The 15718-nt window shown below is 49.8% G+C and overlaps 1 protein-coding gene across 1 annotated transcript in view; it reads left to right on the top strand.

Moving 5' to 3' along the window:
• THSD4 (thrombospondin type 1 domain containing 4) overlaps positions 1-15718 on the top strand; it is a 726614-nt gene that overhangs the window by 38995 nt on the left and 671901 nt on the right. The window contains exons 2-3 of the mRNA XM_075535168.1: positions 2184-2291; positions 15501-15570. Coding sequence (XP_075391283.1) covers positions 2278-2291; positions 15501-15570 — 84 coding nt within the window. The 5' untranslated portion in view covers positions 2184-2277. The remainder of the gene's footprint in view (positions 1-2183; positions 2292-15500; positions 15571-15718) is intronic.

Here is a 15718-nt window from a genome sequence, read left to right as displayed (position 1 = left end):
CCAGTGATTTGGGCAAACTCTGCCTTTATTGGTGTGAATCCCAGGGCACACCTTGAAACCTGGCTTGCTTTAGTTGTCTTTCCCTGTGATGAGACTGGGGGCGGGGAGGGGGAGAGGGGGGGCTAGGTCAGGTCTGTTTTCTACCAGAATTCCATTGTCATCCAACCAGCCCTCCCATATGAGGCCTTTCAGTGACTGCTTATAGCCAGCCCTTGAAACTGTGGGCTTCCTTGATATTGTCGGGCAATTCTGCTTACTGAGGGCTCCCAAGTAGTGGCATCTTTGGCCTGCAAGAACACATTGCCCTGGGAAGGCGATGGGTGAGTGCTTGTCTGTTAACCGAAAGGTTGACTGGTGGGATTCATCTAACAGTTCGGAGGGAGAAAGGCCTGGCAATCTGCTCCAGGAAAGATTACAGCCCGGGAAATTCTGTGCGGCTTTTCCATTGTGTCACATGGAGTTGCAATGAGTTGAAATGGGCACCAGTGGCACCAGACAGCAACAACCCACTTCAGGTGTTGCCTGGCCTCCTCTTCCATGGGTGCCATCAGAACGGCCATCGGCTGAGCCACTGGGACAGACTTCAGCGGGTCACATGGCATCTCATTTACGCTTCACGTCACTGTCACCCTGCCGTCGCGTTTCTTCAGGCAGCCTGTTTTAAAGCAACCTCGTGGACTCTTCAGCCACGTCCTACACATTGTAATCATGCCAAGGGTGTTTGGTACCTTTGCAAGATTGTGCAGGCATCACCACGGTCCGAGGTGAAAACATTAGGTCACCCCAGAAAGAAACCCTGGAGCAGCGGTTCTCAGTCTGTCGGTTGTGACCCCTTTGTGGGTCGAACGACTCTTTCACAGGGGTCATCTGATTCATCACAGTAGCAAAATGACAGTGATGAAGTAGCAACAAAAATGATGTTATGGGTGGGGGTCACTGCCACATGAGGAACTGTATGAGAGGGTCGTGGTGTTAGGAAGGTTGAGAACCACTGCCCCCGATTCCCTCACTCACCCCTGCTGACTTCTAGTCCCTTGCAACTGCCATCAAGTCAGTTCTGACCAGTGACCTCAGAGGACAGAGTCCAAATGCCCTTTTGGGTTCCAAGGTGCGATACATCACGATGGAAGTAGAAAGCTTCCTTTCTCTGAAGGAGCGGCTGGTGGTTTCAAACTGCTGACCTTGTGTTTAGCAACCCAACTATGCCACCAAGGCCCACGCCCGGCCCCTGGCGACCACTGATCTGTTTGTCTCTATAGATTGGTCTGTTCTGGACATTTCCTGGAAACAGATCAGACAGCATATGGTCTCTTGTGTCTGGTTTCTTTTACTCGGCGTGACGTTTCCATGCTGCATCCTTGTGGTAGCACGACTTGATTCCTTTGCGTTGTGAAGCAGTGTTTTAACCCTCGCTGTATCAGGTGGTGCAGTGGTTACATGTTAGGCTGCCACTGGGAAGTAGAGCAGTTTGAAGCCACCAGTCGCCCCTCGAAAGGAAGACAGGGCTTTCTACTCTCGTGAAGAGTGACAGTCTTGGAAGCCCACAGGAGCAGTTCGCTGGGGCCACTGTGAGTCAGCGTCAACTCAGCGGCAGTGAGTGTGGCTTTGGTATGAGAGCCCTGGGAGCGTGGTCGAGTGAATGTTGGATTGATAACCGCGTGGTAGGCAGTTCAAACCCACTAGCGGCCCCACAGAAGAATGATGAAGGAGCCTGCTTCCCTGGGAAGCCGTATATAGAGTCACTGTTCATCAGAATGGACTTGATGGTGGTGGTTTGGCTTGGCTTGGCATGACTGGAGAAACAAAGACCCAGACAGGCGAAACCACTCTGTGGTCAAGTAGCCTACGATCGATGGAGCTGCCTTTCTAACATCCATTTGCCGAATGCCTCTCCACCATTAGCTCAGAACCGGAGGGAACCCTCAGATTGAAAGGTGACTACACCTCTTCTGTTGATCTGACCCCGAGCCACTGCCAGGTGTTCCATAATGTGTGACCTCGATTCAGACCTACCCACACTTTAACTGCGTGAGCCGAGTGACCGCAAGTAAATGTCTTCCCTTTGCCCATTTCTGGTTTCGTTGGCCCACGTAGGCTCCCAGGGGAACTACCCATGTTTCTTCAGTGTCTAGAACCTTCCTGAGTCAATAATGCTGAAGATTACCCTGTGGTTCTCTCTGTAGGAGCTGAGCACCACTCGGGTCTGCAGAGATCCCAGCTCCTCTCAGAGGGGCCCTGGCTGCTTCCGGAACTGCCAGCATCACGGGCTCTCGTTCCATGGCGTCTCTCAGGTGAGTGGAGAACTTGGAAACCAGAAAAGAGGAGACTGGGAACTTTGGAATTTGGTTTTTCTTACACCAGCCCGCCTTCAGTGGTTACCTGTCTTTGGCATCGTGTATCCACGTGGGTAGCAGATTGCTGTCCTTGGAGCCCTCTGGAAAAGGTGGACCCTGAGGTGGGAGGTGCTTGGTCTGAGTCCCACACGCCTGGGTGCCAGTCTTTGCCCCACAGCTTGGTGGGAGACTTTCTCTAGGCCTCAGGCAAGTTTCTGAAGTAAAAGTGCGATTAGATTAGTGGATATTTACCATGGCCGCACATAGATTACCCACGAAATAAGAGAGAGATTGTCCTCTAACTCCACAGATTCTGACTTAATTGAACTGGTCTTGTCCTTTTTGCAAACTCTCTGGCTTCTTTTGCTGAAAATGCCAGTGATGTTTCACTGCTATTTTCAATTTGATCAGCAGTTTGACGGAAGCGAGTGGGGGGTGTTAGTTGTTGTCAAGTTGATCCCTGAGTCCCTCGCAGTGGCCCCACAGGCAATGCTTATGCTCAGGCCATGGCCCCTCCCCTCACTGGTTGTGGGTTGGATCATCGTGTCCCGTAGAGATGTCATGGCTAATTTTAAGAAGTGGCTCGCCAGGCTTTCCCACTCTGTTATATCCTGGAAGCTCCTTATTTAGCTACCTAAGAACACACAATTCTCCACAGGAGCGTGGTAGCGCTGCTTGAAGTACATTGGTGGGAATTGAACCCAGATCTCTGGTGTGGAACCACCACTGCACTGCTGCCCCTAGTGTGTGGGTCAGAACTGCCATGCTCCTCCATCTGAAGTCTTGGCCACCACATGCCTTGACCTGCAGAGTTGGGATCAGGACTCTACGTACTTGAACTGTAGTTTGTGTGACAGAGGTGATTTTTTTTGAGCTTTTAGTGTTAAAGTTGACAGGCTCTTCGACAAATATTTTTTCCCAATCAAAATCCTATGTAAAATCATAATACATAGAGACAGAGTGACAGTATTTTATCACATAAATTTATTTATTTATGTAGTATAATATATATACCAAAGCATTTGGCTCTCCAACCATTTTTATGTGTACATCTCCAAAAAACCCAGCACACTGTCTTTGAGTGGATGCTGACTCATAGTGACCCTACAGGACAGATGCTGACTCATAGTGACCGTACAGGACAGAGTAGAACGGCCCCTGTGGGTTTCCAAGACTATCACTCATTATAGACATAAAAATTCTCATCTTCCTCCCTCAGGGCTGCTGGTGGTTTCGAGCTGCTGGCCTTGGAGTTAGCAGTCCCACATGTAATCACCACACCATTCCACTCACCAGGCTGTGGCACGGCCATCACCACCATTATGAGAACAATGAACCGGGTCTGACCAACACCAGAATGAGGATTTATGCTTGAGAGCTCCTAGGGCAGCCTCTGTAGCTAGATGTGTTTGTTCGTGTGGTGTCAGTGCAGTCAGTCCGTATGGGTACCCAGTTGTCAATGGTAGCGGTTCTTCGATGCAGTTCATCCTGCAATCATAGAATAGTCTTTAGGTAATGTGATTCAAAAGCTGGAGAGAGGAGAAGGGAGGATTTTGATTAAGTTTTTATTGCTTTATCTTTGTTGAAAAGTTGAATCGTCAAGAAGGTAGAATCAGCTAAGAATATCCTGTAGGGTTTTGTTATGGTTGTTGTTTTCATGACTCCAGGGTAGCCCCAAGTGCCTAGAATCTCCAGTGACAAGTCAGGTGCTCTGTAATGTGTTATCATGGTGCTGCCTCATGTGGTAGCGTCACCATACCTGGACCATTTGCCAAGCACGTGCTCTTGGGCCCACGCCTGGCATTTATTTAACTGAGTGTAAGGCATGTGCGTGAGCTTTCTTGTGTAGTTGCTTGTGTGATTTTACGTGAGTAGACATGTGCAGGCATGCGTGATCCAAGCCCTCACCCTCAGTGACATATTCACGTGTGTGCCTGATGAGTCAAAGAAGGTAGGGGAAGCTCCAGTCAGGCCTGTGCGAAATCTGGCCAATGATTGTTTGTCGGGAAGCCAGCTTAGCGTGTGGTGGCTTCTTCCAGTGTTAACAGACGTTAGCATCTGTACGTGTTTTAAAACCATAGTTTTAAAAAGAGTTGAAGAGATATTTTTAGATACGAAATTTGCACCCCATTTGCGGAAGCTCGAAAATGTCACCGTAAAACTATAAACCAAACTCACTGCCATTGAGTCCCTGCCAACTCATAGCGACCCTGTAGGACATGGCAGAACTGCCCGTGAGTCTTTCTGAGATTCTTTACTGGAGTAGAAAAAATCCCTGTCCTCCCACAGAGCAGCTGGTGGTGTTGAACTGCTGACCTTGTGGTTGGCAGGTCAACTGGTAACCACTGCACTATAGGTTAGGGAGAAATATGCCTGGAGCCCTGGGCCACTTGGGAGCGTCATAAATTGGAGCAGGCGGCTCTGTGTCTGGGGAGCAGAGAGGTGAAGATCAGAGTCGGGTTTTGAACTAGACAAGAAAGGACAAGGGCATGACAGAGGTGCGCCCAGCCTGTGATTGACAGGTGTGAGTCTGGCTGCTTCCAGAAAGGTTCTATGAGGAATCTGAGGATCTTCAAATATGGGGCCACCCAGGCTGCACAGGAAGGGGATTTCTCGGGAGAGGGTTCTAAAATTGAAACTCATGTCTCTGTAAACATTTACTGATTTGAGCATGTTGTGTGGTCCGGCCACCCTCTTCCCTAGAGGGAGGCTGATGGGTTCAGCTCCAAGCTGCACATTGTTTCAGAGACATTGCCTGTAGATTTGAAACTCACGGGGTGGGAGTCACTGGAAAACTGGGTGGCTGGGCTACCCTGGGGGGTCGGGTTCTTTAGAAGTCTAGATAGGTCTCCACCTTTATTGCATAGCAGGGTCTTGGTCCCAGAGGCATCTGGGATGATGGAGGGTGTGAGCCGTGAGGATGGGTGCTTAGGGGGATCATTCCATCCAGTTTTCTTCTTCATAAACTCAAAACAATACCAATAAAATCAAATCCATTGCCATTGAGTTAACTCCAACTCTTAGCAACCCTATAGAATGCTCTTGTGGGTTTCTGAGACTGCAAGTCTTTGTAACAGGCCCGCTTCTGCCGGCCTGGTGGTTAGCAGCCAGTGTGTAAGCACTATGCCCCCAGGGATCCCTCTTCATGAACGAGTTCTCCAATAATTCATCTGTATTATTATTAACAGTTGTCATAGAGTTAATTCGAGATCATGACAACTCCGTGCATGTCAGAGTAGAAGTGTCGTCTGCAGAGTTGGCTGGGCTGCTAACCACGAGGTCAGCAGTTTGAAACTACTAGCTGCTCTGAAGGAGCGAGATGAGGCTTTCTACTGCCATAAAGAATCAAAAATCCTATCATTGTGAAGGAGGGAGAGTGTGGGGTGGAGACCCAAAGCCTATCTGTAGACAACTGTACAGCCCCTTATAGAAGGGTGGCTTGGAGTAGACGAGCCATTCAGAGTGCAGTGTAGCAATGATGAAACATACAACTTGCCTCTCGTTCTTTAATGCCTCCCTACCCCCCACTCTCATCATCCCAATTCTACCTTACAAATCTGGCTAAACCAGGGGATGTACACTAGTACAGATAGGAACTGGACACACACGGAATCCAGGACAGATGATTCTTTCAGGACCAGTGGTGAGAGTGGTGATACCAGGAGGGGAAGGGGAAGGTGGGGTGGAAAGGGGAGCTGATTATAAGGATCTACATATAACCCCCTCCCTGGGGGATGGACAAGAGAAAAGTGGGTGAAGGGAGACGTCAGACAGTGTAAGAAATGACAAAAGTAATAATAACTTATAAATTATTAAGGGTTCGTGAGAGAGATGCGGGGAGAGAGGGGAAAAATGAGGAGCTGATACCAGGGGCTCAAGTAGAAAGCAAATGTTTTGAGAATGATGATGGTAACAAATGTACAAATGTGCTTCACATAATGGATGGATGGATGGATTGTGATAAGAGTTGTATGAGCCTCCAGTAAAATGATTTTTAAAAAATACTGCTTGACGGGATTGAACTATGGTATGTTTTTTTTGAATTATGGTAAGTTATATGTATTAACGCCCCCCCCCAAAAAAAAAAAGAATCCCACAGGGCTGTTCTACACTGCCCTCTATGGTCACCATGAGTCAGAATTGACTCAATGGCAGTGAATGGTTTTTGTTTTTTAAGTACATTACTGATGACTAACCCAGCGGTTCTCAACCTGTGGGCCATGACCCCTTTGGGGGTTGAACGGCCCTTTCACAGGGGTCGCCCAATTCATAACAGCAGCAAAATGACAGTGATGAAGTAGCAACAAAAATAATTTTATTTGGGGGTCACCACCACATGAGGAACTGTATGAAAGGGTCGCGGCATGAGGAAGGTTGAGAACCACTGTTCTACCTGCACCGGCCAAGGACTGCCTGTTTTAATTGATTTTTTTTCAGTGCCATGCAAATATAACAACCTGAAAAACAAAACTTAGTGTGTCCCTTGTTTAGATGCTTGGGAACATGTTCCGAGAGAAGGAATTAATGGTTTCTTTTAAGAATAGAGGGTCTTCGCCAACGTTGGTAGATGAGAAACATACAACAATGTAAGTTTGAAAATACCTATTTATCAAAGAAACCAAATGCATTGAGATCGATTGGATATGCTGAGGGATTTCTTTACTTATAGAGAACCAGTTAAACTCGCTGTTATCTCGTCTATTTTCAGTCTCATCTGAACCCCGCCGAGAGGACAGGTTACAATTAGAAGTGAGCTCCTAAGGATGCTTCCTAGCGGGAAAGGCGTTTACGGGCATTCACAATTCTGACACCCAGAGATTTTGTTTCCAAATCCCTTCTCAGGCCACTGAAAACACAGAAAACCAGCTTCTGCGTCACAGACAGAAACATGGAAGCCCCTGGGGTATTAAGCATATCTCTGCTCTGCTTAAGTCTGCAGTAATTAAAAGCATCCCAGATAAGCTCTTTAGCAGAAGAGGCTCTAAGACTCTCTCAGCGGAGCTGGTTAGGGGCTTACCCTTGAACCTGGGCTCAGCCCTGGGATGCCGTGAAGATCTAGGGCAAAAGGGTGGCCCAAGGGTAGATTTAGGAATGTTTGGGATCTGTTTCAAGTTAGAGAGGAAACAGCCGCAAATGATACAGAAGTGTTTATATGAGGGGGCTCCTTAAGATTTTTGGAAAAACTCCGCTATCGTTCTGTGCCCTTCTTCCACAGACTTCTTTGAAGTCCCCCCTCATATTTTTTAAAGGCTTGAGCCACATTGTGTATCTGTAATATCTCTATAGGCAGAAGTTACATAGCTTGTGGTTTGTGTGTTCATGGAGTGGGAGGAAGCACCGTGTTCTCCCCAGAAGCAGCATAATAAATGATGATGTCCACCTACCGGGGCTGAGCGGCTACATCTCTCCGGGTCCAGCCTGCGTGGCCAGGGCACCGCCTCCACCTCCACCTCGTGTGGGACTCGAGTGAAGCTGACGTGTTTTATGTTCGCAATGAAAAGGTGGAAGAAAACAAAACTATTGAAAATGCCAAACAAGTAGTTATAGTGGGAAATAAAATGGATTCGGTGATATGGAATAGCCGCTTTTGAGGAAACGCAGGCCCAATTAGGGAGATTACAGCGTCCGAGAGTGATTTTCATAGATCTCATGAAGGAGGCTTCTGGATCATTTTAAAGATTTTGCAGGTTGATGGACTTAGGTCAAGCGCCTGGTTTCAGTCTCCTGCAACTTAACGCTTTTCTTTGCCTCGATCATGCGCGTCAGCAGAGGAATCGAACTTAAGACCTGTCAGCTACTTGGCTACGAAATGCCAGTGAAATGGGATTGAACAAACGAGAGCGAGAAAAGTGGCTTTACTTTGGTACAACTGAGAAAGACCCCGGATGCAGGAAGGACGGGAGAAGTGGGTCAGGAAAACATGTTTGCATGTGCAGGAGAGAGGATGCCCATCTTGCACCTGAGGCATGAAAGCTGAGTGGGAATCCAGGCATGCACTGGTGCAGAAATACGCATGATAACCGAGGAGGGTCTTCAGGCCAGTCAGGGTCCCTACGCCAGACAAACACCAAACCGGTTGCCATGGAGTTGATCCCAACCCTTGGCGACTCCGTGTGTCAAGATAGATCTGGTGCCTCTGCGTGGACTTGACCCACCAATCTTTCCGTTAGCAGTTGAGTGAATTCAGCGTCACACAGGTGACCCAAGGACTCCCATCTCTGTGCCAGGGATCAGGAAAGGGGGCTAAAGGGGGTGAGAAAAAGGAGGAGGAGGAAGAGACCTGACCTAATGATTGGACCTGGACTGGAAGGGTTAAATTGGCATCGTATTAATGAGTCAGGGCAGATCTTGCATTTGTTGGGCTAGTCTGCCCAGGTGATGTGTAATGACTCTTTGTTGCATGTCGACTGAATTGATTGATCATTGCCTTGTAGGCCAAGGAAATAGGATAGGATCCTTCATCTTCCCTGATCAGGATGGTGAGTTGGTTAAGCCAGGAGATCATACGAATGATAGACCCCCACCTTTAACAGTTTAATTTTAATATGGAACACATGTGAAGCTTCTTGATGTGGGGCCAAGAGCTGTCCTTTGAGTTCGAAATCCTGACGGGCCTTCTCGCATCAACCACACCCCGGAGCCTCCTCTGAGGTTTCCATTCCGGTGCCTTTGAAAGTGGGGTTGAAGACCTTTGAAGAGCTTGGAGATGTTTGCAAAACCGTCAGCGCAGCATCACTCTGGATCGTTACTAGGTTTGTCTCTCGTCATGTACAGGTCTCATCCACACCAAATTGGCTAGCTTTTTTTTTTTTTTAAATTTTGGTCGGCTGTTTGGCTTGACTGAGTCTTTTTGGAAAGCATTCAGCTTACTCGTGTGTGTAGTAGCTGTAACCAACAGCTGCCCCTTTCTGCTGTTTTCCTTGGGTTTGGGTGTAACTGGAATATTTGTGGCATGAGAAAGGGAAGGGCAACAATTGGCTGTAAAGAGAACAGAGTAGAGCGGCCTCATAGGGTTCCCAAACCTGACTTGTTTTCAGGGAAGCAGGCAGCCGCATCCTTCTCACACAGAACTGCCGGGCGGGTTTGAACCGCCTGCCTTTCTGTGAGCAGCCAAGCGCACAGTGGCTAGAAGGAAGTGAAACTGGTTTTGGAGGACTGCCCTGGCCAACCACTGCCTATAGAGTGCTGGCAAGCATTCAGACAGAATTGATTTTTCTTTGTGCCTGGCACCGTCCCACACCTGGTCCTGTCCTTGGCATTCTGTGGGCTTCGTTAGAACACTCTGTACCAAACTAGAGGTCACTGGAGTCGAGGTGTGATCACTGGGTAAGCCAACGGCCACTTCTGTAAATACCCAAGTGTGTGCCGTGGGTTAACATTGGCCCCCAGGGCCTAGACCCATAGCTCCAAGAGATAATCCTCTTTCCTTTGGGGATGATTTTCTTCCCTGTCTTCCTGCGGAAAATTCGGGGATACGCTCCGAGGACACACGATTGAAGAGAGAGAGCACTGTCCCCGCAGCACTTCACAGGGTTGATTGTTGTGGGGTGCCATCCGGGGATCCGCTCATAGTGATCCTAGAGGACAGAACGTAATTGCCCCATAGGACTTCCGAGGCTGGGATCTGCACGGACCCACTGCCATTGAGTCTATCCTGATGACGTCGTAGCTGCTACCTGCAAGGTCAACAGTTCAAAACCACCAGCCACGTTGTAGGAGAAAGACGAAGCTTTCTACTCCTATAAAGTGTTACGATCTTGGGACCTCACAGAGGCAGTTTTCCTCTGCCCTAAAGGGGGACCACGGATCAGAACTGACTTGATGGCAGTGAGATTTTGAGCGATTGAGTGGATTCTGACTCATAGTAACACTCTGTGGGGTTCCCAAGGCTGTAAATCTTTACAGGAGCAGACAGCCTCACCTGTCTTCTCAGAGCAGCTGGTAGGCTTGAACCGCTGACCCAGACTTTAGCAGCCCCACGGCTAACCCACAGCACTACCATTAGCAACTGGCATTTCTCCCCCTTCGCTCCCCTCCTTCTATCTCCTTTACCTCTTCTCCCCCCCCCCCCCCCCCCCGTTCTCCTTTCCCCTCCACTTCATTCTGTCCTTCCATTCTGTTGTTATTCATGAGCTATTCATTAGCCCTGGCAAAAACGACTGCTTTTTCTGGTCACTACAAAAATGTATTAGAAAATGTATTCTCAAGAAAGGGAACACACCAAAGGGTGCCTTGTTGTTAGCTGTGCCCTGAGCGGACACCTTGCTTTCCCAGAAACCTGCCTTTCTAAGGCACATGGCTCCAAGGGTTGAGAACCTGGAAATAAGCAATAAAAACTAACCTGCAGTTAGGTGTCCTTGAGTCCATGTTCTTAAGTGGAAATATCTTACTCTGCAAAAGCCAGGTAGGCCTGTTCCCAGAGTCTGATGGCTGTCGGTTTGGCTGCAATTTGATTTTCTTCCCAGACCTGGAGAGATCCAGGTTCAGGGGAGCAGACTCCCCGATAGAGGCAGGCTTGCAGAGCCCATGGTAGGGAAGGAGCTTGCAGGTAGCTGGATTCACAAAGCTCCAGGCTTCTTGGACCCCAGAGCCCAGGGGCAAAGCAGTCCTTGTGCTACAGGGACCACCACCTTCTGGTGCTCACCCAGGTGATTCAGAACCCCGGGCGGGAGGGGACTTGCTTTCAGCACCAGCTGGGTAAGAAGGCAGGGGAGCGCTTTCATATTTGTATTTGTTTTAAGTTCGAAATGTAAAGGGTGAGTGTGGATGATTTTGAAATTTAGACTCTCCTCCAGTGGAACTGGGTAAATGAGGCTTTACTTAACCCATTCATTCTCTGATTATTTTCGCAAGCCACGAAGGAAAATAAAGCAGATGTGTTTAGCCCGGACCTCATATGCCAGCATTGGAGACCTGCGAAAGGAAACGCAGGCGATCAGGTGGCAGATGCTTGGTTTGCAAAAGGGAGTCCTGGTAGTGCTGCGGATTAGGCTCTGGACACGGCTGACTGGGTGCAAACCCACCGTCGCAGGGGAAAGACGAGGCAGTCAGCTCCTTGCTGGTGACGCTTCACGCGCCCTAAGGAGCAGTCCTGTGCACCACACTTGATGTGATGATGGTGGGGTTGTTTGGGGTGCTTTTGGTTGGTTTGTAAAATTGTGTCCTTAGAGTCCAGCTTGAGGGCATGACCACTGGGATTTGCCACTGGAATTTGCTGTTTAGCAGGTGCGCACGCCCGTCCAGGAATGGCTGTGCTTCTCTCTGTCCCTGTTCACCACCTGAAAGATTGGTATATTAAAGGCCTCCACGGGCGAGCCCAGTGGCGGAGGGTGAGGGAAGTGGCACCTCTAAGGGCCGAGGTCAGCAGCCTGCGTTTAGTCTTTGCTGGCCGATGTGTTTTTGACCCCTCTGCCTTCCTTGCGGCTTAAGGACAGAGCTGAACACAGGAACACGTATGCTGAGTTGACATGTGGGGTCCCCGGGGTGCAGGCGGTGGGAATTTCAGCTCAACGCTTTGGTACGGGTTCTCCTTTGCTAAGTTCCATACGGTTTTATTAGTGATCAGGTTGCTCCCCCAAACATCTCTTGGGCTGTGTTACCAGAAGAAGAAAAGCAATAGAAGCTGCATTTTGCTGTTTCCTTGTTCGGTTACTGCATCTGCTCAAGTGGTGCCGAGCGAGTGAAGGTAATCTGATGCGCACGGTGGCTGAGACATGATCCCACCCGCACTGGGCTTGGGGATCTGGGCGGCAGCCGGGATGGCAGGGGCGGGGGTTGGCCAAGGCAAGTACAGAAACTGGTACCCAGTGGTCCAAAATGTGGATCTTGCCCTGACTCGATGAGCGTGATTTTCTCCACGCAGAAATAAGGCGGTGGAATACTGCAGCTCCCCAGCAGTCCCGCGGAAATGGCATAACCTACCTACCCCGCTCTCGTTTGGGGTGTGACTTTGGGTTGGGTCGGTTACAAAGTGAATCGGAAAGTCTTGGTAGGAATGTGGCATCCCCACCGCCTGGAGGGGACTGGGATTTGTTTGCCAAAGGCCCTGGTAGCCTCCAATATGTCAAAGTGCTGCAAGCTGGGAGCGGTTTGCCAAAGCAAACTATCAAAGTGAAATAACACACGGGCCTTGCGCGCGCACAGACACACACATGCTCCCCAAACGGTCATTTCAGATTGGGTCCGGAGGCAGAAGCCAGGGGCTTCTAGGCTAGAGGGTCGGTGTTTGAAGAGGCATGGGCACGGCTACAGTCTACCAATTACCTAGGTATGTGTGAGCAGGTGGGGAGTCTTCCAACCCAGTCCTGCGAGCAGGGGTGAGACCCTTCCAGCCCTTGGCTGGGTCTCCTGTGGGCCCTGGGACTCGATACCGCTCTGGCTGGGGGTGCTGCAGCCCAGAGAATAATTACCCTCTGGGGGATTCCTTCTATTCCACTCAGGGCTGAGTCCATTTAATAAGTATGGTTTTATTCCAAAAGGGATTTTATTGGGCATCCCTGGGCATTTTCGCTTCACGAGGTTCTGCTGGATAAGAAAAAGAAGTGTTTGAACGTCCAAATGGACCGTGCGCTGTATTTTGCAACGAGAGGCGCCAACACACTGCTGTCGTACCTTGTGTGAATCCAGTTGGAATGGATTTTTTTTTTGGGGGGGCGACATCTGAATGGCCACATGGAAATTTCAAAAGCACAACTGACTTTAGAGATTCTTTCTAAAAGAACTTTCAAAGGTTCTCCCCCAGTGACTTTGGGCACTTTCGAATGTGGTATTTTACCCTGGCTCCCCTTACCTTGAAGCTCCATCGCTTGTTAAGGATGAAGCAGCGGCATTCATTAGTGTGGCGAGTTAAGTTACACAGGCCCCCTACTAGATGCTGGGAGAGAAAGTAGTGACACAGCAATCAAAAACGCCCCACTCTCCTGGAGCTGACGTTCTCCTGGGGGGAGGGAGACCATTTAAACAAATAAAAAGAATACATGAGATCAAAACTTGGTACTCACTGCCTCTAAGTCGATTCTGACTCATACGACCCTGTAGAACAAGGTAGCACTGCATCTGTGAGTTTCTGACACTCTAACTCTTTATGGGAATAGAAAGCCTCATCTTTCTCCCACTGAGCGGCTGGTGGTTTTGAACTACCGCTCTTGTGGATAGCATCGCAATGTATAAGTCCTATGCCACCATATATGAGATTGTCATTATATATATAGTGTTTATAAACTAGGGTTGCTAGGAGAGGGGAGAGGAAGTGGAGTCTCTGAGTGGTGCATGGATTAACGAGCTTGACTGCTAACCAAGACATTGGAAGTTCAAGGTTCATCAGAAGAGAAGCCTGGGAATTTGCTTCCTAGAAATTAGCCAGTGAAAGCCCTGCAGGGCACAGGGCTGTTCTGACACATGCACTGTCTCATGACTAGGGACAGAATCCGTGGCAGTGGCCTGGGGAGTAGATGTTGCTTCCTACAGGGTCAGGGGGGCCTTGTGGAGAAAGGAGTTTTGAGCAGAGGCCCAGAGACAGGGAGGGAATCCACTATAGAAATCTCTGGAAAGAAGTGGCCAGGCAGCCTGGGACCCTTTTCCCTGAGACCTCCAGTCCCTGTCCCCTAATTCCTCCTTCCCTTCCTGTTCGCGCCCTCTGAGCTCTGTGGCTGCTCAGTCTAGATCAGGATCAGGGAGGATGCGAAACTGCTCCTGATGGCTCCTTGTTGCCGGGAGCCGAGGGACTGAAAGGCCCAGCATTTACAGAGCTGCATTGTTGTTGTTGTTGTTTTTTTTTGGGGGGGGGTAACAAAACCACACCCAACCTTTCTTCCTTTGATACTGATAGACAGTGCCAGAACACACTGCAAATGATTTATATTGGTAGACAGATCATGTGTGGTTGGCTAGGGAGGTGTCAAGGTCCCCATTTTATAGCCGAGGAAATTGAGGTGCAGAGAGGAAAGGTGACAAAGCCCAAGGACACGCGACCAAGGTGTGTGGACTCCCGAGTCGTAATTTACATGTGCTTGGGTTCGAAGCCATGCTGGACCCGGAAAGGATAAAAGTAGGGGAGGCGGGGTCCCCAGTGACCTCGGTGCACTGTCGGCTAAGTGTTGGGCTGCTAACTGACCGGTGAGTGGTTCGAGCCCACCAGCCACTCCCCAGGGGAAAGATGAGGCAGTCTGCTCCCGTAAAGGCTTCCCGTCTTAGAAACTCCATGGAGCAGCCTCTCCTCTGACTGAAGGGGGCCGTGAGCAGAATCAGGGACAGCAGACTTCTTTGCCCACTCTGCTCTCTTCTGAGCCCCTCTCCCCTCATCCCCGGAAGGCACAGGGGGCAACTTTTCTGCCCACTAGTTGACCAGTTGTACTCTTCTTTCTCCTGATTAATGATGCTGGCTGCTTTCGGCTCTGTCGTGTCTAGTGATCCTTACACTAGATGAGAAATTGGCAGCTCAGAGAAATGGACTTATTCAAGATCCCTGAGGTGGGAATGGTGCAGCTGGGATTCAAGCTTAGCTGTGTCTGAATCTACAGCTTCACACTTTCTTCTGCACACCCTGCTGTCTCGGGGCCAATCAGCCCCTAAGTCTATACTGTCCGTTTATTTGATGACAAGCCAGCATCGGGCTGGTGATGATGGGCGTCACCCAGCCAATCCCACCCTTGGAGAGCATCTATAATAACAGCAGGTGGAGGAAAGCTCGCGAGGAAAACCCAGGGTGTAAGGAGGGGTGCGCCCCTGGGTGAGCTCAGGACTCCCACTTTTGCATCCATCTCAGCGGCTCCAGCAGGATCACACACACTCTGGGTCAGGCATGGCACACTCCCCTACCCAGCCCTCCCTCAGACCTTGCAACTAGCTTCTTTACGCTCCCTACTTTACAAAGGAGGAGACTTAGGTTCAAAGAGGTTCAATGTCCTGAGCTAGAAGCCCCGCTGGTTCACAGTGAAGCCAGGATCAACCTTAGATCGGCCCATGCAGACTGGCCAACTGGATGCTTCCCTGAACACTGTGTTTCCCCCCAGGGGAGCAGGGTGGTCCTCTGCACTTTGATGGTCACATCCCAGGGCCGAAGCGAAGCTGTTCTCTCCCTTCTCATGATGACGTGGAGGTGTTGCGTCACACCGTGGGCATGCCACTGCCTCGAGCATCCTCACAGCCCAGCCTCTTTTTCCTTCTCAGGGTTCTGGGTACCCTTCTGCTGCTTGGAGTCCAGCTGGTCTGCCCACAGCCGTCCACTGACCACAGAAAGGTAAGCCACCTCCCTCCGAAGGCTCTCCCAGTGTGCAGGAGGGTGGGATGCACGGGGGGGGGGGGGGGGGCTGGAGTGACGCTGGTCAGTAGCCTGAGTTTTTTCCTATTTGGAGATGAGTCACCTGCTGGGTTTAAGGGGACATTCT

This window comes from Tenrec ecaudatus, chromosome 17 (genome assembly GCF_050624435.1).
Source record: "Tenrec ecaudatus isolate mTenEca1 chromosome 17, mTenEca1.hap1, whole genome shotgun sequence".
Classification (NCBI taxonomy): domain Eukaryota; kingdom Metazoa; phylum Chordata; class Mammalia; order Afrosoricida; family Tenrecidae; genus Tenrec; species Tenrec ecaudatus.
Note: the sequence above shows the minus strand (reverse complement) of the source record. Positions and strands in the feature narration are given on the sequence as shown.